A 26676-nucleotide genomic window follows, 5' to 3' on the forward strand; every position below is an offset into this window, starting at 1 on the left:
TGGAACGGGCGCTTCTGCTGAAAGGGAGAGCACCTAAAATGCAGGACATTGAGTTAAGTTCACTAGAATTCTGGTTTACATATGCTGTTCATGTAGGGTTGATTTCAACTGATAATATGTGCAGATAAGTTATATACATGTAAAGGTTTCGTTTCCTAAGATATGCTCCAAGGTGGGGGGGGGGGGGGGGCAACTCAACCATCATTAGATCTACACTCCCCCAACCGTTGTCCGGGAAGGAGAGTGAGGGGTTAATGGCAGGGAAGGATGGAGGGTTGGGCGGGCAGGGAATGGAAGGGAGGGAAAGAAGGAGGGGGGAGAAGGGGGGAAATAGGGAAGGGAGAAAGAGGATAAAATGCAAGGCACACATGGCGGAGTTTAAGGAATGTGGACCCATTGAGGAAGATAGATATAGGTCATACAAAAATAAAAACGGAATTGTAGGACTATTGAGACAGCAAGAATGTACGGAATCTGGCGATAGGAAGGGGAGAGTGGCCACGGTGAGCTGGGCACCGGGGGCTAAATTAAAAGAAATAACCTAACAGTTAGACACTAATTCCAACACATCTCTAAGGCTACATCAACTAGGTTCCTGACATGGAATGTGGGAGGTATCACGTCCCCAATAAAAAGGACTAAGATCCTGGCAGCTTTAAAGCGTCATAAAGCAGACATAGCCTGCCTACAAGAAACGCGATTAACCCCAGAGGAACACCAAAAACTAAAGCGAGGTTGGGTGGGAGAAGTGCATGCTACATCAGCTGAAGGAAGAAAACGAGGAGTAGCAATTTTAATTCGCAAGGCCTAGTGGCGAAATCCCAGTTAATATCTAGTGACCCACAAGGGGATTCATAATTATCCGATTATGGTTACATCACAAAGAATATTTGGTAGTGGCGGTATATGGACCGAATTTGTACAATAAGGCCTTCTATGATCAGATAGTACAAACATGCTTACTTTATAGATCCCTCCCATTGTTGGTTTTGGGTGACTTTAACCTAGTAGCAGACCCAACGCTAGATTGCTCAACGCCTAGACGTGCAGTGCGGGGGGGAACTGGCGCCAGAGCTCTACATCACTTCATGCAAGAGCTCCATGTGTAGATGCATGGCGGACACTACACCCAGAAGAGCAGGAATATACACATTTGTCAAGAGCGCACGGCACTTTTTCTAGAATAGATTACATTCTAATAGATAAGAAAATATTCTCCCAAGTGGAGGTAGTGGAAATTGGACCAGAAGAGGTAAACAGATCACGCGATGGTGTGGGTAGACCTGAAAGTAACAGAGAAAGGTCCACGGTGCTGTGGGGTGGCGGTTCCCATCCTATCTAACCTCGAACAGAGACTTTCAAAGTTATGTACAAGGGAAATGGGCAGAGTTTGCAGAACTTAATTCAGAGTATAAAGACCGCCCTGCTATTTTCTGGCCAGCAGCAAAAGCAGTTATACGAGGCAACATTATTGCATACACAGCAAGACGAGAACGCAGACTGACGGGGGCCATAGTTAATCTGGAGAAAAAGCTCCAAAAAGCAAAACGTAGATTTATCCAAACCCCTTGCACCCAACACAAAGACCAAATGCAAACTGCTAAAATAGCATTAAACACCATGCTGCAGGAGAGAGCTACCAAGACATTAATATTTAGGAAATACAAACTCCAGAGGTTTGGTAAAAGAACAGGGACACTACTGGCGAGCTTGGTCAAGCACAAGGGAGGTCCCCGTGTAATAACAGCGGTAAGGAACAGAAAGGGAGAGATACAACATAAAAGAGAGAACATAGCACAGGTTTTCCAAGAGTTCTTTAGCTCAATGTATAAGCAGGGACTCCCACCAGATACAGAAGCCATTCATGACTACCTCCGAAAAGCAGGTATGGAACAGCTAACAAGTGAGGAGGCAAGGGCCCTAGAAATCCCTATGTCAGGGAAAGAGCTGCAAGAAATTATTAAATCTTTGCCCCTACATTCAGCTCCTGGCCCTGATGGCTATACAAGTGAGTTTTATAAAATCCTAGGGCCCATGGTGACAGGAGCCCTTCAGGACTATTTTGAAGAGGTGATAAGTCAACAAGAGTTCCCAACTCATGCGAATGAGGCACTCATAACCCTGCTTTTAAAGCCAGGGAGACCAGATACACAAGCGGATTCTTATAGGCCAATCTCCTTAATAAACATTGACGTTAAAATCTTGGCCAAATTGCTCTCCAATAGACTCCATACATATCTTCCCCGCTTAATAAACTCAACACAGGTAGGGTTTGTTCGCAACCGACAATCAGTAGTTAATGTGAGGCGACTACTACTAGCAATGGGACACTGCCAACATTCAAAGACCCAGTCAGTGCTAGTTAGCTTAGATGCCGAGAAGGCTTTTGACTCTGTAGACTGGGATTACTTGTTTGAGGTACTTTATTTCCTTGGGATTCGGGGATGGGTACAACGGGCGATTCAGGCCTTATATACTCACCCGACAGCTGCAGTGCTAGTGAATGGAGCTCGCACACCACAATTCCCAATAGCCCGAGGAACCAGGCAGGGATGCCCCCTATCTCCCGCACTGTTTCTATTGGCGATCGAACCTCTGTTGAGGACCCTAGTTAGGGAGCCAGATATTCCCGGGGTGGAGGTGGGAGGGGACAATGTCAAGGTGATGGCCTTTGCGGATGATCTTTTGATAGTGACAACACGACCAGAAATGTCAGTCTCTAAGTTAATACAATGCACAACTGCCTTTGGAGGCCTATCAGGTTTCAAGGTAAATTTACAGAAATCTAATATTATGCAGGTGTACCCTCAGGGGGTGGAGTTATGGGTGGCCAATGACCTGCAGTTGAAACCGCAGGCTATAATTAAATACTTAGGGGTACACATGCCACAAGATCTGTCTAAATTATATGACTCTAATGTCCCCAGGTTATTGTCAGAAACGATATCAAAGTTGGCACGATGGCAAGGGTTACCCATTTCACTGTCAGGACGCATAGCTTTATACAACATGATGGTAATACCATGTTGGTTATATGTATTTCAAATGTTACCAATATACTTGAAAGGTATAGATGAAAAACAGTTGACTATTGCCCTGACAAAATTTCTGTGGAGAGGAAGAAACCCAGGTTATCTTGGACATGGTAAGCTCCCCAAGAGAGTATGGAGGATTGGGACTGTTGAACATCAGATCCTTAACCATAGCTTGTGCTATGAGACATTTAAATGACTGGTTTAGAAACTCTACAGATTTTCAGCAACAAAAATTGAACTGGAGTTGTGCAAACCATTCCATTTTTAGTAGTTTACTCCATGGATTACAATGTAAAATATCACCAACGTTGGAGATATCTCACATCTTGCCTACTGCCCAAAAGTCCTGGAGGTGGCTATGTAAATTGCATCACTGTTCCTACAAAGTAACTCCACTTTTGCCAATAGGAGGAAACCCGGAATTCCCACCAGGTACCCTATACTCTATATTTACTAGATGGACTAAACAAGGAGTCACGTATTACAACCATACTCACGGAAAATGGGAGACTGCAATCTTATAGGCAGTTACAAGGCCTAGGCTTCTAGGACCTAAGGACCAGTTTCACTACTGACAACTAAAACACTATGTGACCAATTTGCCCTGGGAAGCACTTGCAGAGGATATTCAAGAGGAACTTCCAGCAGCTTGTCCTTAAACTCGCAGCAGAAAGTACCATTATCATACCACCACAGGCATATAAAAGACACCAAGTCGGAACTGAACTATGCTAAGTATGCTAGCGACTGGAGTAAGGAGCTATTGGTGCAGGTAACTCCTAGCATGTTTAAGGAACATGTATTGACATTAAAACAAACAACCAATTGGGCCGCGTACTGGGAGACTCAATACAAGTTTGCCCTCCGACTTTATATTCCCCCGCGAAGGGCTTTCCACATGGGTTATCTCCGGACGGGGCTTGCCCCAAGTGTGGAGAGGCTGGAGCAACTCTGGGGCATATGTTCTGGAGTTGTCCCGGGTTGTGCAGTTCTGGACTAGCCTAGTTAGGCAAATAACAAAACTATGGAAGACAAGATGGACATATTCGCCCTTACTGTTATTTGGTTAAACCGCAGCTCAGCAGGCCGAGACCTAAAGGTTATTCTGCATTTGTGAAAAGAGCATCATGATAGCAAAGAAATCTATCTTAGCAGACTGGTTGGAGGTCAAAGGGCCATCGATTCAGATATGGAGAACTCAAATGATACTTTTGATGAGATTGGAGAGACTAGCATGTAAGGAAAGGCCTCGCGCGGAGCTTGACTTATTTATAGCCAGATGGAGCCCATTCCTTGATACCATGCCCTCGGAGGCAAGAAGCCTATTATTGAATATGTAATTATGTGTCATTGTTGTACGTTGTGAATATTAATAACTGGGGGAGTAAGAGATGGGTTAGAGGGACGGGAGGGGAGAATAGGGAAGGGAGGGGAAGGGGTAAGATAGAGTAGGGAAGGACATATATAAAATGATGGTAGATGTTGACTTAATGGAAGATTGTTTGAATGTATTGTTTCATACCATCAATAAAAAATGATTTAAACATAATCACATGAATTTGTGTCTTCTGAACATCAGTCCAATACATTTCACAAACTTTTTCAAGATTTAAGCAATTCATAATTAAAATAGACTTGGAATATTTTTGGTCTTGGGTACTAGTCACACCATTTGCATTTTGAAAAGCCTAAGAACACAAGCACTTCCAAACCACATGATACAAAATTGTGAATACTGCACGTACCTTTCAGTGATGTGCCATGGATTGAAGCCCCCTACAGCCTCGTGAGAAATAAGTCGTAAGTGTCGCTCATATCTCTCATTATAATCACAAACACTCTGCAGCATCTGCCTGGGGATGGAAAGGAGTTTGCAACCCTTGTTCTGCCACGCCATCTTCAGAGGCAATGCCGTGGAATGTCAGCTCTGTTCTCCGATTCCTCCTCTAGTTCTACAGCTCCACTGAGTACTCTGAAAGACACAAGCCACCGAGAGTATACCAGCAATGTTTTCATCTCCTTCCCTGCAAAGCAGGATAACCATTCTCATGGCTATATATATATATATATATATATATATATATATTATATATATATTACCATGAACTTTTAACCTTCTTATAAAAACACTAGTAAAAAAGGCCCGTTTCTGGAGCAAATGAAACGGGCGCTAGCAAGGTTTTCGTCCCCCTACCTACCCACCCCTTCTTCGTTCTGATGCCACTGACACCATTGCGCCGCCCTCGTTGTGTGATGCCATTGCTCCGCCCTCGACGTCATCACGTTTGACGCGAGGGCGGGGCCCTGAGACTTGGTGCTTTCGGTGGCTTCACCACCACGAACCCTTCATCAAGGAAGTGACGTCAGTGTCCTCAGAACGTTGAGGGTGAGTTTTATTATATAGGATTAGGAGCTATTGTTAAATAGCAGGATGCACTAAGACCTCAACCTGTGAAAACATCAATTCACTTAACTTCTGGCTCTGTTCCTATTACTGCTACTTATTTCTTCTATAGTGCTACAAGATGTAAGCAGTCTTATACAGATACACATGAGAGACAGTGTATAATCGACTCAAGAGGTACAAACAAGAGGCTGCAGGAAATCTGTTTCTACAGACAACGTACTTAGAGAGGACCCGCTTTTTAAGATTAAAATGCAGCTTCAGAAAGGTGGGATTTTTATGAGGCACAAGTATAGCCAGAGAGAGAAGATGACACATTATATGCAGCTCAAGAAGGCTGTTCTAGGCAGAGAGGTGGAAAGCACAGAATCTGAGTCAGCAATGGAGGAGGAGGACACAGATATAAATTTGCCTCTCCTTTTTGGTTTCATTTCTATGCTTTCTTCCTATTCATTTAAGAAATCCTCTCTCTTATGTTTTTATATTTTGTCTAAATAAAAGATGTACAATTTTAGTAGCAGTTAACTCTTGTTTTTTCATTCTCTGCCCATTTTGACATGATTGAGAAATATCAGGATGGCAGGGACACAATTTTTTTTTTTTTTTTTTTCATTATGCTTATTAGTGTCCAACAGTTTTCAACTGGTCAGTACTGCATTTTCCATCTCCTGCCCACCTGAGGAATTTGGTGTCATGCAGTTTCCAGGGTTTCTATCCCATATAAAGCACATCTGCAAGATAGGCCACTCCCAAAGAAAAAACTCAGATACAGAACCACAAAGTGAAGCAGATGTGCTCATCTGTAAATACACAAACTTGTGCAAGAAGCAAATTTAAACATTGTAGATCAATGACTTTATATAGGTCTGATATAGAACTTTGCCACTTATGAAAAAATTAGTCACACAAAAAGAAACACTCAATAACAGCTGAAATAATAAGCCTAATGAGAAATCTTGGAAAATGGTAAATAACTCATTTGATAGCATAGCTACCCTGCTGTTACTTTAGGTTACACAAGAATTATGAACTGAAGAAAGGAAATCTCCGTGTTTCTTGATTCATTCTTCAAAAAAAGAACCAGATCTGCTAAAACGTATCCATCACAAGTAACGGTGAAATAACTCCTACAACACTGGAGATCAGGATGTTCAGTAGGGCACTGATCCAGGATTTTATACATATTTAAAAACTGTTGTGCCAAGGGAGTTATTTGATGTTGTAATTTAGTACTCATCTTTGTGCTCACTTAATTTAATTTTGAATCCATATTCCACTTCACCAAGAAAAATCTCAGTTCAATGCAGGCAGTTGAAAAAACAGAGATCATGAAACGCAGTGAGCAGGATTAAAGTTTGCTCTAACTGTTCCAACTCCCCCCTCCCCAAACTGTTGCCAACCGGCACTTTAAAAAATTGTTATCTATGCCTGAAAGTGGATGCTATTGTATGTCTAAAACATTGTTAGACAGATTTATTAACAAATTCATATAAGTTATGGTGGCTAAAAGGGACAAGGACAAAGTGAAACTGATGGAAAACAAGATGGTGGAGGGGGCAGGTCATAGTCTGATGCAATCAAGGAATGAGGTTTAATAAACTTGAAGCAAGCAGTTGTGATCACTCTTAATGTAAAAATATAGAAGCAGATAAAGACCATATGACTTATCTAGTCTGCCCATCCATACCATCTACATTAGAGCTCTTGCGTACCTTCCCAAGCTTTCTTGAATTCAGATGAAGTTTTTCTCTCCACCTCCTCCACTGGGATGGCCATTCGGTCCAGCTTTATCCTACACCCCCTATAGCAATGTGAGTGAGAGTTCTAGTTTCTTCTTCTTCTCTCCCCCCACCGACCTATTTCCATCCCATTTCTGTGTAGGCAAAAGCATACAAGCTGTTCACAGTACATGTACAGTACTTTCTAAATAACCATATGGAGAAGCAGCAACCATAACTTTATCAGCATAGAAAAGTCTGATTATTTCCCCCCACATAGCTATAGAGATTCCCATCTCCTAAGTACATAAGTATTGCCATACTGGGACCGAAGGTCCATCAACAGTGGCCAATCCAGGTCACAAGTACTTGGCAAGATCCCAAAAATGTACAATACATTTTATGCTGCTTATTCTAGAAACTAGTAAAAAAGCCCCGTTTCTGATGCAAATGAAACGGGGGCTAGCAAGGTTTTCTTCTGTGTGCATGTGGGAGTGTGTGTGTCCCTGCCCTCTGTCCTCTCCCCTCCCCCCTCTGAGTCCTTCACTGCTTTGCTGTGATTTCCTTCACTGACTGTTTCTGTTACAGAGAGGGCGGGGCAGACACTCATGGGGAAACCGGATATCTCTCCCCCTTCACACTTCCGGCTGGAGGCTTCATAGAACGTTGGTGTTGCCTTTTATATAGAGAGATAAGCAGTGGAATTTCCCCAAGTCCATTTTAATAATGGTCTATGGACTTTTCCTTTAGGAACCCATCCAAATCTTTTTAAAACCCCGCTAACTGCTTTTACTACATTCTCTGGTAACGAATTCCAGAGTTTAATTACACATTGAGTGAAGAAATATTTTCTCCGATTTGTTTTAAACGTACTACTTTGTAGCTTCATTGCGGGCCCCCCCCTAGTGAGAAGACAACCAAATGCAAACTCTATGAGAATGTATATATCTCAATGAAAAAAAGCATAAAATAAGAGAAATATTGAACACTAGGTAGGTGTTTTAAGAAAATTTGTATAAATTCATCTTAATTGACTCTCTGAAGCCTTCCCCAGCTCACTAACCAGAAAGGACCCAGTTTGCTCATTACCATAATATATACAGTATATCTAACAAATGAAACTCAGAATTTTTTTGCAAAATAAAACAGTTTCACATTTTTAAATGTTAAAAATCTTCAACTGAAAGTCACTTTTCTACAACTTAAATGTGGGAAAGTGTAAAAACTAACCCCATTATAGCTAGCTGAAGCCTAATGGTTAGTGCAGTGGCCTGAGAACCAGGTTCAATTCCCATTGCAGCTCCTTGTGACTCTAGGCAAGTCACTTAACCCTTCATGGCCCAAGGTACAAAAAAGTATCTGTATCTAACATGTAAACCACTTTGACTGTAACCACAGAAAGGCAGTACATCAAATCCCAACCCATTTCCCTTTTTTCTTTTTAACCAAACCATGAGGATGTTTAAATGTATTAAAAACTTGATACACTGCCCAATTAGAATACCTTCTGAGCAGTTTACAAAACACTACAGTAACCTGCTTGGAGAAGCAGTTTAACCCCGTAGTGTACTTCCAACAATGGTATTAAGTGGAGGAGTGGCCTAGTGGTTAGGGTGGTGGACTTTGGTCCTGGGGAACTGAGGAACTGAGTTCGATTCCCACTTCAGGCACAGGCAGCTCCTGTGACTCTGGGCAAGTCACTTAACCCCTCCATTGCCCCATGTAAGCCACATTGAGCCTACCATGAGTGGGAAAGCGCAGGGTTACAAATGTAATAAAAAATAAATAAAAGCAGCAGTTTACAACCCTAAACGCGGTAGGATGATTGCATTGAGTCTCTAAGAAGGACTGGGATTGGCCATCGTTGTGACAGTTATGGAGCGAGGGGGAAAGTTGTTCTGGGTACAGTTTGAATTTATAAGCTCATCTACCCAAAGTGGAAAATCTCAATTGTGCAGATGAATAGGTTAATTGGTCTTTGTCCCTCATCGTTTACTATGCTATCATGCATCATCTTTTTTTCAGATTCCAAAGAAAGAAGAGTACAGTCCCTTTTATTTGAGTCACAACAAAAGTCACTTTCATGTTTACAAAATGTATAAATAACCCAACAGTATGCAGTATGTAACAGAATTACTAATTTCATGCTCCTGATCTCTTCAGTCACCTCTAAAGAAAAATGTTTGCCAATAAGCTACCCTGCAATTTCCTTATTGCCATGTAATTTGAAACTCTCCCTCATATAAGACACAGCTATAATCACGGATACCGCTCTGGCACTGTTATTTTATGACTGGACACAGTGCTGCTTTTAAACACCCCACATTATTCTCTGATCATCCATGTGAATGGGCTGTGCAACAAATGGATGAGAGGAAAACATTTACCCTATATCTAATCTTCTCAGCTGACAGACTAAAATATAATCCAACATTTTCAGAGCTTTTATTTCATGAAGATTAAATAATACATTGCAACTGTTTATTTGCAAATGGCAACAAACAGGGCTGTCTAATCAATGACATAAGAACATAAGAATAGCCATACCGGTTGAGACCAATGGTGCATCTAGCCCTGGATCCTGCTTCCAACAATGGCCAATTCAGGTTACAAGCACCTGACAGAATCCCAAATAGTAGCAAGATTCATGCTACTGATCCCAAGGACAAGAATGGCTTTCCTCATGTCTATCTTATAGCAGACTATGGATTTTTCCTCCAGGAACTCATTCAAACCTTTTTTGAACCTAGATATACTAACTGCCAATACCACATCCTCCCGTAACGAGTTCCAAAGCTTAACTATTTGTTCAGTGAAAAATATTTCCTCCTGTTTGTTTTAAAAGTAGTACCATGTAACTTGAGTGTCCCCTAGTCTTTGTACTTTTTGAAAGAGAAAAAAAAAATCGATATATGTTTACCCGTTCGACACTACTCAGTATTTTGTAGACCTCTACCGTATCGCCCCTCAGCTGTCTTTTCCATGCTGAAGAGTCCAAACCTCTTAACAGCATGAAAAGAAGTGGAAAAGAAATCAACTTCAAGAGATCAAACAAAATACCAGGATAAGATGCTCCAAAACATAAACCTTATTCTGACCCTACACGGGCCGTGTTTCGGCTTTTACAAAAGCCTTCCTCAGGGGTCGATCAGTGACTGCACAGTCGTATACTGATTGACAGTGGAGCACCCGTGTAGGGTCAGAATAAAGTTTATGTTTTGGAGCATCTTATCCTGGTATTTTGTTTGATCTCTTGAAGTTGGTTTCTTTTCCACTTCTTTTCGTGCTGTTGCACTTTTGTGGAATTGTGAACTCCACTTGGTTTTGCGGTCCAACCTCTTAAGCCATTCCTCATATGATAGGAGTTCCATCCCTTAATCATTTTGGTTGCTCTTCGTTGAACTTTTCCTAACTCTGCTGTAACTTTTTAAAGATACGACGACCAGAATTGCACACAATAATCAAGGTGTAGTCGTAATATAGAGGCATTATAATATTTTGGACTTATCTTCTATCGCTTTCTGAATAATTACAAGCATTCTGTTTGCTTTTTTGGCAGCCGCCACAAACAGAGAAGATTCAGCGTATTGTCCACGATGATACCTACATCTTTTTCTTGGGTGCTGACTCCTAGAGTGGAACCTAGCATCAAATATAAGGAGCAATTAGATCTTACCTGCTAATTGGCTTTCCTTTGGCTCCTGTAGACCGGCACAGATGGTAATGCACTCCAACCAGTAGATGAAGACTTAGAACAAACTGAACTACAAGTAAGCCTAAAAGTGGGCTGCGAGGTCCCCAGAAAGCCAGTCTACACCTAGCCAAGAAGATGACCCCAAGCAAATGCCATAGAAAAAGGAAACACTCTCTCAAGGATAAAACTCTGTATCCAGCTCCGCCACCATGATCCCTTGACATAGGTTGTCTTAACTGCTGATGCCTAACACAGAAACAGACTGTCAAGCCTGACCACCACCCAAAAAGGCTGGTACGGGACAGAAGCACACCACTCCCTTGTGGAGTCTAATATATTACTGTTTTCCCTTTTTTTTTCTCTTTGTATGAAAAGTATGGAAATGTAAGAATGCATCAGAGAAGCTCCCAAAAAAAAAAGAAAAGAAAAGAAAAAAGGTCCAGGCACACCCTGGTCTTTCATCACCCAGACCAACGAAACGCCAACAACCAAACAATAGCAACCACCTGTGAGAGGCTTATGCCAGGACTAGAGGGCTAAAGGAAAACCGATCAGCAGGTAAGATCTAATTGCTCCATCCATAGCATCTCTCTAGATCGGCCCAGATGGGAAGTATCAGAGCAGTGCCCATCATGAACCCCACTGTGAGCACACTGGCTCCAAACTGCGCATCCTGACGAGTATACACAACTAACCCGATAATGACAAGTAAAGAATGACGATCAAGCCACTGCTCTACTAATTTCCAGTGAACAGACTCAGGCATGCTCTGCCACGAAGATGCTACAGCCCATGTAGAATGGGCCTTCAAGAAAGAGAGAATAGGCTTCCGAAGCAAATAGGTGAGGCCACGCCTCCACCCACTGTGCAATAGTCACTTGGATGCAGTCTCACCCTTACGTGACCCCCCTAACAGTACAGACGACAGAGCGGCGAAGCGAAAGAAGATGTGTGCTGGACTTATGGGAGGAGGGGGGCTGCAGGGAATGAAGAGGTGTGCTGAACTTTCAGAAAGGGAGAGGTGAACTGGAGTGAGAGGAGGGGCTGCAGGGAAGGGAGCCCTATGTGGCCGGGGAGGGTGTGGAGACCTATGTGGCCGGAGGGGGGGGGGGGGCGTTGACGCAAAAATTGCTCTGACACTAAGGGTGCTGTGAACCAAACAAGTTGGCCAGAAGATGGCGATTGTTTTCTTTAAAATTGTACCAGGTGACAGTTTGTACTCTGAAAGATGTTCTTTCTGGCTCTAATAGCCTCTTTTACTTCTTCCTTTAACCATGCTGGCTGTTTGCTCTTCTTTCCACCTTTGTTAATACCTCATACTGAAAGCATTTTGGTATATAACATTAATACTAGTATGAAATTGTTAAGCAGTACTTCTCGTAGGATACAGCATTTCTAACATAGCTGTAAACTGCCCAATGCTAGGAAGCACACAATAATCAATAGGAAGATTCATACTGAATGAATGGAGCCCACTTCTCTGAAAATGGCACATGTGTGTACATTTGGGTATACAATTGCATTAAAATATTCTCTCTAGATCCACTGCCTGAAAATCTAATGTGAATAGGACACTGAACACAAAGTGTTGGACCACACATACACAGTGATCTCATAAGCTGTCTTTCATTTGGCTAAGAGGACATATACCCCTTTTACAAAGCCATTCGGTAATGCGGACAGAGCCCATTCCCTTTGAACGGGCTGTGTCAGCATTACTGCACGGTAAAAAGGAGGGGATAGGAAGGCCAGTGCACTAGTAAAATTCATGCTCCCAATACAATGATATAGGTACATTACTTACTTCTCCTTCTAAGGGTTTTTCTAAAACAATGGACACATTTGGGTCTTTATGCTCCACTGTCTTTGTAATTCTGATTGGATGAGGTGACACAGGTCTTCTGTCTATGGCTGCATTTCTCTCTCCTTTAAAGTAAAAAACAACAAAAAAAAGCAGTAATTTTTATAGAGACTTCATAATATTCCTCTAAGCTCTGGAAAACCTCTAAACCTTCTCAATTAAGCATAGCATTTCCTGTTCAAAAGCGGAGATAGATCTGGAATAACAGATCTATCTCCGCTCTTTGCCTATATGTCCAAATTTTCCTAAAAAGGAACAACATTTTTGTAACATTTTAATTTTACTGCCTCTCTTGGCTTTTTCTTTAATTTCTTTAGCTTGCATCTCTAACCGTCATTATTATTAAATCTATTTATTTGTCAAAATGTAATGGGCTGGCTGATCCTTATAATTACTATTACCTTATATAATAAATGTAAAAAACTTTGATTGTACCAAAGAAAGGTGGTAAATCAAATCCATACCCCCTAAATGGGGAAGACAATTTTCAACACCATTTATGTCACTAAAGGGCTGTTGGAAAATTGCCCAACTAAAAGTATGCATGCAGTCTTCCATGACACACTTAGTATTAGCTGCATTAGAAGAAGCATTCCAAGGGGTGTGTTTAGGTCAGGAGGGAAATTGATCAGCCCAATGTGATAATGTGCACTATGGCATTTTTGCATAATACATCACAAATCTCACTGTATGAGATGTTAGGGGTCAGGGACAAGGTAATGGTTTTCTGTGGTACAACCAAAGCAGTTTACATATATTATATGCGATGGTTCATAATCTAAGTTTTGCACCCTGAGTCAATGGAGGGTTAAGGTCTTGTTCAGGTTCACAAGGAGCCACAGTGGAATTGAACCCAGTTCCTCTGGTTCTCAGCCCACTATTCTAACCATTAAGTTACTCCTCCACTCCCAATCAGGACTTGTACAATTCCTATATTATGTTAGAAAAAGGATACATGCAGGAAAGCATAGGTGCGTACCTTTACACAATCGTTCTCCATTGTCATCAGGATAATGAAGACACAGTGGGTTAGGCTTCTCTGCAAGCTGCATATCCGGAAGTGCTCTCCCTAACTTGATTGTAGAATAACAGCAGCCAATCAGGCATGACTGTGATGTTCCTGCTCAGTAGTAGTACATCAGAGTCTCTTCATTTCATGAAGTAGCAAAGGTAAAGACGCATCTTACACAGTGTGTTCTGCTTTGAATGATATCACCGATGTGCATTCTTCCTTTTTTTTTTTTTTTTGAGGAGATGGCGGGTGGGAGCTGTGTCTGCATAATCCTGACAACTGAAAACACCTGTCACAGGTAAGCAACTATGCTTTCTCCATGTCAAAGGATAATACAGACACAGATGGTGACTCCCAAGCCTATGGGTGAATATATGACCAGGGTTGACCACCCATGGTAAGTCAAGTACAGGTGGATAAATTAATCTGAAGAAAACGAATAGCTAAGCTCTGGAACTCATTGCTGGAGGATGTGGTAACAGCGGTTAGTATATCTGGGTTTAAAAAAAGGTTTGGACAAGTTCCTGGAGGAAATGTCCATAGTCTGCTATTGAGACAGACATGGGGAAGCTACTGTTTTTGCCTTGGGATTGGTAGTATGGAATGTCGGTGCTATTTGAGATTCTACATGGAATATTACTACTAATTGGTTTCTGCCAGGTACTTGTGACTGGATTGGCTACTGTTGGAAACAGAATACTGGGCTAGATGGACCACTGGTCTGATGCAATATGGCTATTCTTATGGAAAAACTTACCATCTGCTCTAGCTGCATTGTCTATACAGTAGTGGAGTGAGAAGTATGAGGAGTAGCTATGTTGCAGCCCAGCACATGTCTAGAAGCAGTATTCCTCAGATGTGGGCTATGGAAGTAGCAACTGCTCTGACTAAATGAGCTCCAAGTCTTTGGGGGGTGGGGGGGCACAGCATTAACTTGTTGGTAAGAGAATAATATGCAGTCAGCAATCCAGGAGGAGAGAGTAGATTTGGAGATGGATTGACCCAATGATTTTTGATGGAAAGAAAGGAAAAGCTATAAAGTTTGTCTATGTTGTTTTGTCCTCTTCAGATAGAAGAGGAGGGCCCTTCTGCAATCCAAAGTAGAGAGAGTAGATTCTGCAAGTTATGAATGTGGTTTTGGGAAAAACATAGGAGGAGTAATATCCTGATTAAGGTGAAATGAAACAAAAACCTTAGGTAGAAATTTTGGATAAGTCTGGAGAACTACTTTTGTTGGAAAAGCATTGTATAAGGAGGATAATGTACCAAAGGCTATATTTCGCTAATGCGACGTGCAGAGGTAAGTGTTATTAAAAATAAAGACTTCCATGTAAGATGTTGAAAAGATGCGGAAGCTAAAGGCTCAAAAAGGGCAATAGAAGTTGAGATAAGACTAGATTCCAAGGTTCCACGAAAGTGGAAGAGGATGAATTGTGGATAGTGGAGTAAGCCCTTGAAGAAACGGCATAATAAAGGATTAGCAGTAAAAGGACAACTGATCCAGATGGTAAAATGAAATTGCTGTAAGATTAACTCTGATGGAAGATGACTGAAGTCCTGAATTGGATACAAGGGTGAGTGGATCTTGGCGATGTTGGCACACCAAATGGTGAACCTTTTCCATTTTTAATGAGTAAGATTCTTGTGTAGGTTTGAGAGCTGCTTTTGAGAACGTCCTGTAACATTAATTTTGAAAATGAGCTCGGGCTCTGTGAATTCTTCAAGCTGTCAATGAAAGCTTCTTGAGATTTGGGTGAAGGAGGCAACCCCCCTGCTGCCTTAGAAGAGTTAGATGATAACCCAGAGGAACGGGTGTATCCACTGAAAGTCTGAGAAGCCAAGGATACCAAGGCTGTTGAGCCCACCTTGGCGTCATGAGGATTAGATCTGCTGAATCTTGAATGTCCTTTCTGATGACTCTGAAGAGTAGAGGAATTGGAGGAAAAGGCATAAAGAAGGCCCTGTGGTCCATAACAGTGAGAAGGCATCCTTCAGAAGACTAAAGTGGGATGGCAATCTGAACAAACATTTTCACATTTTGTGCTGATATGAGTAGCAAAGAGATCTATAAGAGGAGTGCTCCATCACTGGAAGAGATTGGAGGCTATCTCTTGAGCAGGGGACTGTTCATGTGGCACCAAAACTCTGCTGAGTTTGTCAGCTAGATTGTTGAAAGGCCCCGGAATAAAAGGCATGAAGGAATGAGTGCAGGTTGAGAAACACTGTCCAGATCTTGTGAGCCTCCTGACAGAGCGGTAGGGAAGCCATGCCACCATGCTTAAGTAGAATAACGTGACTTGATTGTCTTTCTGTAGAAATATAGTTTTGTTTTCTTTTAGAAGGTGGGAGAATGCATGAACGGTGGATTGAACTGCTCGAAGTTCGAGGAGATTTATGCAACAAGACATTTGTCTTGATGTCCAACAACATTGAGTGGAGTAGTTAAGAAGATGAGCTCCCCAGTCAAGAGTGGATGCATTTGTAGTAAGGTTGATATCTGCAGTTGGAGGAGAAAAGTGTGTTCTGCATGTAAGGTTGGTAATCTGCAGCCATCAAGAAGACCCTTTTTGATTTTTTTTTTTTGGGGGAGGGGAAGGGTCACTGCAATTTTGTGGCTCAGATTTTGTCTGAACTGATCCCACTGACATTTGAGGCCCCATTGGAGTGGTCGCATGTGAAGACGTGCTGTCAGAACTATTAGTGTGGATGCTGACATGTAGCTAAGAAGTTTGAGGAAGTCTGGACGTACATGTGGTTGAGTGAAAAACCTGAGTATTTAGCCAAAGAATGGTGAGGACTCAGACTTGTAGTAGAAAGGTTTGAGCTACTGAAGTGTTCAGAATCGCTTCAATGAATTGGATGAAGCACTGACTTGTCTTTGTTGATGATGAAACTGAGCGACTGTAGAGTATGTTTTCTGATTGAAGAGATGTGAATCAAATCTAGTCATGTGACCAACAATTAGCCAGTTATCCAAGTAGGGAAAGACAAATATTTCTTTCCTACTCAGAAAAGCTGTTATGACTGTTAGACTCTTTGTGAAAACTAGTGGGGTGGAGGAGAGTCCAAAAGGTATAACTCAATACTGGTAACATTAGGTTTGAAATGTGAATCGGAGATACTGGGTGGATAGGAATATTAGTGTAAGTGTCCTTCAAATCTATTGTTGTGAGCCAGGAATGTGAAGGTACAAGAGGAAGTATCATCTGTAATGCATGCATTCTGAAGCATTCTATTTGACAAACAGGTTCAACTGTCTGAGGTCTAGAACTGGTCTGAGTCCCCATGATTTCTTTGGAATCAGGAAATGGGAATAAAATCTGTGGTGAATGGCAGATTTGTGAACTGGGTCTATTGCTTGAGAAGCAAGGAGAGAGTGTAATATTGTGGACTGAGGAGTGCAAGCTTTGGTGAAGATTGGGGGAGTCAGTGGAGGCAGTTGCATGAAATTTATTTTATATCCCCGTGGAATTAAATGCAGAACCCACTTGTCTAAGGTTATGGTTTTCCAAGTCTGATAACAATGGTGGATCCAACCTCCTATGGGTAAAGTGTCAAAAACTAGCAGTAGACTTGGAAGGCATAGCAGCAGGTGTTGAGGAAGTTTTGCGCTCACAAAGTCTCAACGTTGATAGGAAGGTTGTTATAGGGACCTGGACTGAGGCTGACAAATATGACTGGAATCATCTGCAGTAAGATGGATTGTATTTATATGATTTGTGAGAGGTTGAAAAAGACCATCTTTTGAGTGATGAGGAGGAAGAAGAGTAATGGAAATAGTACTTAACTGTGAAGTGGTATCATACAGATAGTAGATGCCTTGTGATTAAATGAAAAGTTGCCTCCTCCATGGTACTGAAGAAATGTACTCCAATGTGGAATACACCTTAGAATGTTGATAATGTAGTATCTGTAACTGGTGTGCAGCGATCCTGGAAGCTAGCATAGCTGCTGAGAACACTTTTCTTTCTATCACATCTAAAGTTTTTGACGCTCTATCTGGAGGGTAAAGCGGATGAAATGTCAGAGGTTTTGACATGACTGCTTCAAAACCATTGAATGATGTGGTAATTGTGCTTTCTCATGTCTTGGTGCAGACTGAATTCTGTATTTTGCATCTAAATGCTTGGAAATAGATTGTTGAGAATATGGAGCTTGCCAAATTTTTGTCTGCAAGCCTTGCAAAATGGAATGTAAAAGAAGTACTATAGATCCTGATGGGGTATCTACTTTGAAAATCCTTTTTATTCATTGTAGTAGGCCGATTCTGAAGAGTTAAGTCTTTCAAATATTTTTGAATACATTTAGTATAACTAGTGTCCTCTGTAGAGGAATCTAAATCTTTAGACTCTACTGGTGATAGATGCAGATGGCTGCTCTGAGTCTGTTAATATATTATGAAGTTGTTCGTTGTCTGAAGAACAGACCTCCATAGGCTCTGGTGAAATACGTCCCCATTGAGCAGAGGAGGATAAAGTACATGGAAAAGTTGGAGAGGGAACTGAAGATGGCAGAGAGTTAGAGGATTGTTTAACACCTTTTGGAATAACTGAAGTAGTAAAGAAGCAGCATCCTGCACCAGCTGAGAAGGAACTGGAGTAGGATAGGCAACTGCCTGCTGTTGTAAGTGTTTCATTTTAGACTTCTTGTTTTTTTATTTCTAGCAGTTGAAGGAGCTGCACAGCATGGGGAGAGGGAGCTGTGTCCAGACAGTGCTTAGGCGATGTTGGTCGTGGTGAGTCACGTTGTACAGAAGATTGACTTTTCTGTGACAGTGGCAGGACCGTTAAAGTTTGTTTGTGCAGTCTGGTGCACCGGTTAGAAGTTGAGGATTTCCCCTATGAATGCTTCAGGGGTACAGTGCATGTAATAAGAGCCTTTGGTAATCTCCCCTTAAGGGCTGGCTCAGTGGTGCCAGCGACTGTTGCTACTCCCGAGGAGCCTGCAGGTCATGAGTGAACATGTTCTGTTCCCTCTAGTGATCCCTCCGGTACCAGAATATAGCCCTTTGGGTCAGCACTTCTGAACTCAATGTGGAAAGAGTAATTTTCACAGCTTTTCCTTTCCCAGGAAAGACGACATCCATCATGGAATGCAGAAAAGTAAAAAACTGAAGAGACTCTGACATACTACTGTGTGGGAACACCACTGTCATGCCTGATTGGCTGCTGCTATTCTGCAATCAAGCTAGGGAGAGCACGTCCAAATATGCAGCTTGCAGAAAGTCTAATCCATCTGTGTCTGCATTATCCTATGATCCAGAGAATAAAAATGTATGTGTCAGCTTTGTATGGCAGCAACATCCATTTTACAAGTGTCAATGTATAAAACATCAATGAAGGCAAAGCAGCAACATATGAGTCTCTGGCAGTACTTACACATGTATGCTATTTAAAACCAGACATGCAAGTGCTCACAAATAGACATGTATGTCATTATAGAAATCTACATGTCTATGTTCACCCAATTAGGTAGCTCATCCCCACACAAGTTGGGGAGGGGAATCCGTCCAGCTCATCCCCGCGGAGCGGGGGAGGGACACCACACCCGCCGATGCGGGGGGATCTGGCTTATCCTGCGACCGCAACCGCGGGAGGAGCTGGCTGACCCTAACACCGCCGAAGTGGGAGGGATATAATGCTACCCTACTGCTGCACGAAGCGGGAGGGGGCGCCGGCAGAATTTAGGTCTCAATCCAGCCCCGTAAAACGGAGGGGAGAAGAATGCAGCAGCTCACTGTAACACAAAATCGTCTCAACTCCTGAAGAATTCAATCGAAAAAACTTGAACACGAAGATCCTCCTGAACAGGAACTGAAGACTAAATTTGAACCTGAAATGCAACCAGAATATAAACAGTACAGATATCTGGGAGGGGCTATGGATTGATCAGCTATGATTAATGGAAAGAAAATTATCAGGTATGATACATAATTTTACCTTCCATATCATCATGCTGATCAATTCATAGACTGGTGGGATGTACCGAAGCAGTACTCACCCAGGGCGGGACACAGAAATCCCTGACCGTAACACTGAAGTTCCAAACCGGGCCTCCGCCCGAGCAGCCACAGTCAACCGGTAATGTCTGGAGAAGGTATGAGCTGATGCCCAAGTTGCCGCCCTACAAATCTCTTCCAAGGAGACGGACTCGGCCTCTGCCATCGAGGCCACCTGTGCCCTGGTGGAATGAGCCTTCGGCTGGATAGGCGGCATCTTCCCCGCAGCCACATAAGCCGCTGCAATGGCTTCCTTGACCCATAGTGCCACTGTAGGCTTGGATGCCTGCAGACCCTTACGAGGACCTGCGAACAGCACAAACAGATGATCCGACTTCCGGAAACCATTGGTCACTTCCAAGTATCTGATGATGACTCGTCTCACATCTAGATATTTGAGAGCAGAGTACTCCTCTGGGTAGTCCTCCCTATGAAAGGAGGGTAGGCAGAGCTGCTGATTCACATGGAAACGAGAAAATCTTAGGCAGGAAGGAAGGCACCGTGCGAATAGACACTCCTGCCTCAGTGAACTGCAGGAAGGGTTCCCGACATGATAGCGCCTGGAGCTCGGAAACTCGTCTGGCTGAAGTGAAAGCCACCAAAAAGACTGCTTTCAACGTCAGGTCTTTCAGAGATGCCCTCGACAAGGGTTCAAAAGGCGGCTTCTGCAAGGCTCTTAGCACTAGATTGAGATTCCACGCAGGCACCACCGAGTGCAGAGGAGGGCGTAGGTGAGTAACTCCCTTGAGAAAGCGCACCACATCTGGCTGCGAGGCCAGGGAAGCACCCTTCAGGCGACCCCTGAAGCAAGCCAGAGCCGCTACCTGGACTTTAAGGGAACTGAGCTACAGGCCTTTCTCCAGACCTTCTTGCAGGAACGCCAACACTGAAGAAATTGGAGCAGTGAAGGGAGAAAGAGAGCCTGCCTCACACCACGATGCAAAGGTACGCCAAACCCTGCGGTAAGCAGTAGAAGTAGAGCGCTTCCTCGCTCTCAGCATAGTGGCGATGACCTTGTCTGAGAAGCCCTTCTTCCTCAGACGCTGCCGCTCAATAGCCAGGCCGTAAGACCAAAGGGGGAGGGATCCTCCATCACCACGGGACCCTGGTTCAACAGGCCCTGCACCGCTGGCAGCCGCAGAGGGCCGTCCACCGAGAGCCTGATCAAGTCTGCATACCAGGGACGTCTGGGCCAGTCCGGACCCACCAGGATTATCCGACCCGGATGCTTTGCGACCCGGTCTAGCACCCTGCCCAACATGGGCCAGGGTGGGAACACATAGAGAAGGCTCCTGTGTCGGCCACCGTTGGAGAAGAGCATCTACTCCCAGAGAGCGAGGGTCCCGTCCTCTGCTGAAAAAGCGCGGCACTTGGCAATTGGCCGATGACGCCATCAGATCTAAGCTCGGCTGGCCCCAGCACTTCGTGATGTCCAAGAACGCCTGAGCCGATAGCTGCCACTCTCCGGGATCCAAGGTATGGCGACTGAGAAAGTCCGCCTTGACATTCATGACTCCCGCAATGTGGGCCACCGACAGCTGTTCCAGGTTCGCTTCCGCCCACTGGCATAGCTTCATGGCCTTCTTGGCTAGAGGGGCGCTCTTGGTACCTCCCTGGCGATTGACATAGGCCACAGCCGTGGCATTGTCCGACAGGACCCGTACTGGCTTCACCGCCAGTACCGGGAGAAACTCCAAAAGCGCCAACCGAATGGCTCTGAGTTCCAGGAGGTTGATAGACCACTTTGCCTCTGCAAGAGACCAGAGCCCCTGCACTGTCCTTCCCAAGCAGTGGGCTCCCCAGCCCGTCAAAGAGGCGTCCGTCGTGACGACAACCCATTCCTGGGTCAAAAGAGGCATTCCTGCGGACAGCTTGTCTGTCCTCAGCCACCAGCTCAGTGCCTTGCGCACCGCTGGATCCAAGGGAAGGCGCACAGCGTAATCCTCCGACACTGGAGTCCATCGCTGCAGCAGAGAGAGCTGTAGAGGTCTCATATGGGCCCTGGCCCAGGGCACTACTTCCATCGTGGCCGACATAGAGCCCAACAGCTGCCCATAGTCCCAAGCCCAAAGAGGAGAGGCTACTAGGAACTGGTCCACCTGAGCCTGAAGCTTGACAATCCGATTGTCTGGCAGGAACACTCTGCCCACTTGGGTGTCGAAATGAACTCCCAGATACTCCAGGGACTGAGTCAGGCGCAGCTGGCTTTTCTCCCAGTTCCACCCCAGGGAGCTCAAAAGAGCAATCACCCAGTCTACAGCTCTGCCACACTCTGCATAAGAGGGGGCTCTGATCAACCAGTCGTCCAGATAAGGATGGACTTGTACTCCTTCCTTTCGTAGGAAGGCCGCGATGACCACCATTACTTTGGAGAAGGTCCGCGGAGCAGTAGCCAACCCGAACGGGAGGGCTCTGAACTGGAAGTGTCGGCACAGGACTGCAAAACGCAGAAAGCGTTGATGAGGAGGCCAGATGGGAATATGCAAGTAAGCTTCCTTGATGTCCAAGGATGCCAGGAACTCCCCTGCCTTCACTGCACCTAAAACAGAGCGGAGAGTCTCCATTCGGAAGTGTCGAACTTTCAAGGCCCGATTGACCCCTTTGAGGTCGAGGCCGCACAGAACCTCCTTTCTTTGGTATCACACAAGTAAATGGAGTAACGTCCCTTGCCAAGCTGATCTTCTGGCACCGGAACGACCGCACCCAGGCGGATCAGATTGTCCAAAGTCTGCTGCACTGCCACAGCTTTGACCGGAGACTTGCAGGGAGAGAGTGTACAAACCCGTCTCTTAAGGGTCGGTAGAACTCTAGCTTTTAGCCGTCTCTGATGACTTCCAGCACCCAAGCGTCTGAAGTTACCCTGGTCCACTCGCCCACTGCTCTGGGCCATGGACCAGGGCCCCGTCACTGGGTACGAGACCCTGGGGGAAGACCGGAGGACGCACCTCCGGGACGGCGGTCTCTGCGAAAGGAATGCTGCTTGGGGGAGAAGTTCCTCTTGAAGGAAGAGGGAGCAGAGGAGCCCGACTTGCCCGGGCAATACCGACGGGCTTCCTGAAACCGTCCTTTGGAGGAACCGGGGCGGGCACCACTGGCCCGAGCCCTGACCTCCAGTAACCTCTTGCCCTTGGACGTGCCGAGATCGGTCACAATCTTGTCCAGCTCGACCCCAAAGAGCAGCTTGCCTTTAAAAGGCAACTTAGCCAGTTTTCTATTGTGCAGACACAGGTTCTGTGTCAGACCAAAGTTGAGAAACAGAAATAATCACGGCGATATCATCTGCGTACATAAAATGTTTTATCTTGGCTTGTTCCAGAGTAACACCCACAGACTTAAGTTGAAAAGGGAAGGGGAAAGTGGGAAACCCTGAGGGACCCTACTGGGAGGGCTCCCATCTATTAGAAAGAACCCCATCCTTCTTGACAATATAACAGTGATTTGTTAAAAAAAAACAGTGAAACCAGGCTAAAACTGAACCTTGAATACCAAAGTGATTCAGAATTTGGATCATCAATTCAAAATCAACTAAAAATCGAACGAACAGCATAAGTCAAATTGAGTAACAAATGCACATTGTCCTTTACAGAATAACTCTGGCTGAATTCATGATAGTTTTCTTCCAAGAACCAGAGCTTTGATTCCCAGCCCTGGCTTCTGCTCCTCAGAGAGGGAATGTCATCTCACTCATTACCCAACAGTGACACCTACTGGTTAGAGCAAGGGTGCATATGTAATTTTGAGAGAACTGCAGTCTGTTGCTCTTGACTGATGACTTTCATTGCAGTGGCTGAGTTAGGATGATGCGGAGAGGCATAAAAAGGGGGATAAACCACAGGACGTGCTAATTAAGGTCCATACTGCCATAGTCCCAGCAGATATCAGCTCCAATTTAGATGGAGTCCAAAGCACCAGGGAAAAAGTTAACAGCCTTCCATCTCCCTTCCCTAGAACAATGGCACATCTCTGTGAGAAATTAGGTATAATGTGCTGGTAAATTGAACCAGTGTTTTTACTAATCTCCGTGGGGGAGCTGCAATTCCCTTCTACCTGCCTGGCACAACTCCAGCTGTCCTGAGATTGGAATCACATGAGCTCAGCAGATTACAAAAAATTACACAGTTCACATTGGAATCAGATAGCTGGAGCAGCACCAGAGAGGTAAAAGAGAACTGAAGGTCCTCTATGCAGGATAGGAACAAAGGAGTTGATATTCAGAAGGTCACCACTGGCATTATGCCCAGAAATTCAATGCAGGGCCATGTCCGGGCTCCGGCATTAAATTTCTGGGTTTATGGAGCCAGCAACACCATAGTCAGTTGAGTGCGCTATTCAGCACTTAAAACTGGCTATGGAGCACCGCATAAAGATAAGACTGACTTTTATGCAGACCTATTTATGCAGTGATCTTGGACTGAACATCAGCACTTAACTGCCCAAGTGCCAACCCTGCCCCCGGAATGCCCCCAAAATAGCCAGTTTTCCTATAAGTGTTAACCAGTCATTTTCAGTGACACTAACCAGTTAAGTGCCACTGAAAATGACCAATTTATTTATTTATTTGTTACATTTATATCCCACATTTTCCCACCTATCTGTAGGCTCAATGTGGCTTACATAGTATCGGAGAGGCGTTACAGACTCCGGTGTAACAAATACAAAGTAATGTTGTGGTAAGATAAAGTTCATGTGGCACAGCCACACTAGGGAATCATGCAACGGAAGAGTTGTGTTATGTCCATTACGTTCTTATCCCTGAACAGGCAATTTAACCATTCAAGAATGTTCTGGCTAGTTATATCGCTTTGAATATCCTATATAATAAAACGTACCTCCAACATTCTGAAGCCGAGAAAGTGAAGCCTTTAAGCCTTGAAGCATTCCTGCAACGTTCTGGAACTACGTGTCGTCAATTGAGGAGATGGAGCCTTACAGAGCGCACGAATGCTTCAAGGCTTCACTTTCTCACACATACACACTCTCTGTCTCTCACGTACACTCTCTCTCACACACAGACTCTGTCACACACTCTCTCTCTCTCTCAGACACAAACACACACACTCTGTCTGTCTGTCTGTCTGTCTGTCTCTCTCTCACTCATTCTCTCTCACATACACAATCCATCTCTCACCCACACACTCTCTCAAACATACACACTCCGAGGAAAGGGGGGCATGGAATTCGGAGGGAAGGGGGGCCAAGAACTCGGAGGGGAGGAGAGAGAGGAGGGAGAGGAGAGGAAGGGAGGGGGCCTGCACCTTGGATGGAAGGGGGGCCTGGAACTCGGAGCCCCACACACACACACACACACACACTCTCTGTCTCTCACATACACTCTCTCTCACACACTCTATCTCTCTCTCTCTCACACTCACTCTCACACACACATACACTGTCTCTCACACACACTCTCTCTCTGACACAAACACACACACACACTCTGTCTCTCACTCACTCATTCTCTCTCTCACTCACACACACACTCCATCTCTCACATACACTTTCTCTCTCTCTCTCAAACATACACACTCTGAGGAAAACCTTGCTAGCCCCTGTTTCATTTGTGTCAGAAACGGGCCTGTTTTACTAGTTGACTCCATAAAATGCATCCTATGTGGTTTTTTCCAATACATCATAAAAAATAGAAATGTTCTTATTACTGGGCTGAGGGCTTTACCCCTACATAGTTATAATGCTGTTTGGAATCCACTACTAAACTCAGAACACACAAATCCATCTTTGATTCATATAAACAATATTATGCTCAAACTTTCTGTGAAAAGTATAACAGCAAACAAGCCACAAACCTTCTTTTTCTTCATTTATCCAGAACTCAGGACCTGCATACACAATTTGGTTAAATCGTCTCTGAACTGACTCCTGATATCTCTTTAAAATAAGAAATAAAAAAAAAAGTCACTTTATATTTCTTTATAAAAATCTTATACACTGCCTATTTGGAATCAGTCATTTTGTAAGGAACAGAAATCGTTCCTGGAAGACTATACAAATAATCAACCCTACTAAGCCTGCCACTGCCTAAGCTAGAAGACTATCACATTTGGACAAACGAATTACAATCCTCTCCTTAACACTTCCTGAGAGCAGTGAATTGTCTTAACAGTGCATGATAATATATGCTGGCAGTCTCAATTTTCACATATGCCTTTCATAACAGTTTAAATTAGATGCTACAGTTCTATCAGCTTGGGTTTTTATATCTTGACACCCAGTTCTTGGGGATTTGAAATGTTTGTTTGATGCCAAAAATGTTTTTTAAAAATCAGATCCTTGGGCTGTATATACATATGCCTTGCTGGAGAGCTTCCATATTTTTCATGCTCAGATTACTAGCTAAAGAACATTCACATTCCAATCAATAGTGCAGTGAACATGGTTTCTGAAATTCAAGGTGCAGTTTTCTTGACTCCAGCATAGTAACACAGGGATTGATAGTTAAAGCGATTTAACCGGCCATCTCCTGCCTGGTTAGATTGCTTGTGTGGGGCTATCCACCAATATTCAGTGGCCCTAAACTGGTTAGTGCTGCCGAATATCAGCATTAACAATTAAACTGAAAACTGGATATTTTGTGGGCGGTTCAGGGTGGAGTCAGGACTTATGCAGCTAAATGCCGATATTCAGCACTTAACTACCTAAGTTAACTGGGCAAATTAGCCCGCATAAAACACAGTTCTATCTTTATCTGGTTTTCAATAGGTAGTTGTGCTGAATATTGCACTTAAACAGATAAGAAACAGCAGCCCCCATAAACCTAGATATTCAATGCCAGTGCCCGGACATGGTACAGCATTGAATATTGGCATAATGCCAGAAGCGACCAAAAACTGCTGATTGCCACCAACTGAATATCTACCCTATAGCAAATGATGGTCTATGAAGACCAAAATGGCCAATCCAGTCTGTCCAGTTGACCTTCACTATACATTTCTGTAG

The 26676-nt window shown here is 43.9% G+C and overlaps 2 protein-coding genes across 2 annotated transcripts in view; one reads left to right on the plus strand and one right to left on the minus strand.

Annotated features, from left to right (window-relative positions):
- The window catches only part of LOC115456837 (thioredoxin domain-containing protein 17-like), a 531330-nt gene that overhangs the window by 404907 nt on the left and 99747 nt on the right, over positions 1-26676 (plus strand). The window lies entirely within an intron of this gene.
- The window catches only part of LOC115456835 (protein moonraker-like), a 126213-nt gene that overhangs the window by 14706 nt on the left and 84831 nt on the right, over positions 1-26676 (minus strand). Inside the window, 5 exon segments of the mRNA XM_030186161.1 lie at positions 4781-4946; positions 4949-5007; positions 12657-12770; positions 25129-25135; positions 25527-25608. Of these exon segments, the coding sequence (XP_030042021.1) occupies positions 4781-4946; positions 4949-5007; positions 12657-12770; positions 25129-25135; positions 25527-25608 (428 nt within the window).

This window comes from Microcaecilia unicolor, chromosome 13 (genome assembly GCF_901765095.1).
Source record: "Microcaecilia unicolor chromosome 13, aMicUni1.1, whole genome shotgun sequence".
In the NCBI taxonomy this organism is placed as follows: Eukaryota; Metazoa; Chordata; class Amphibia; order Gymnophiona; family Siphonopidae; genus Microcaecilia; species Microcaecilia unicolor.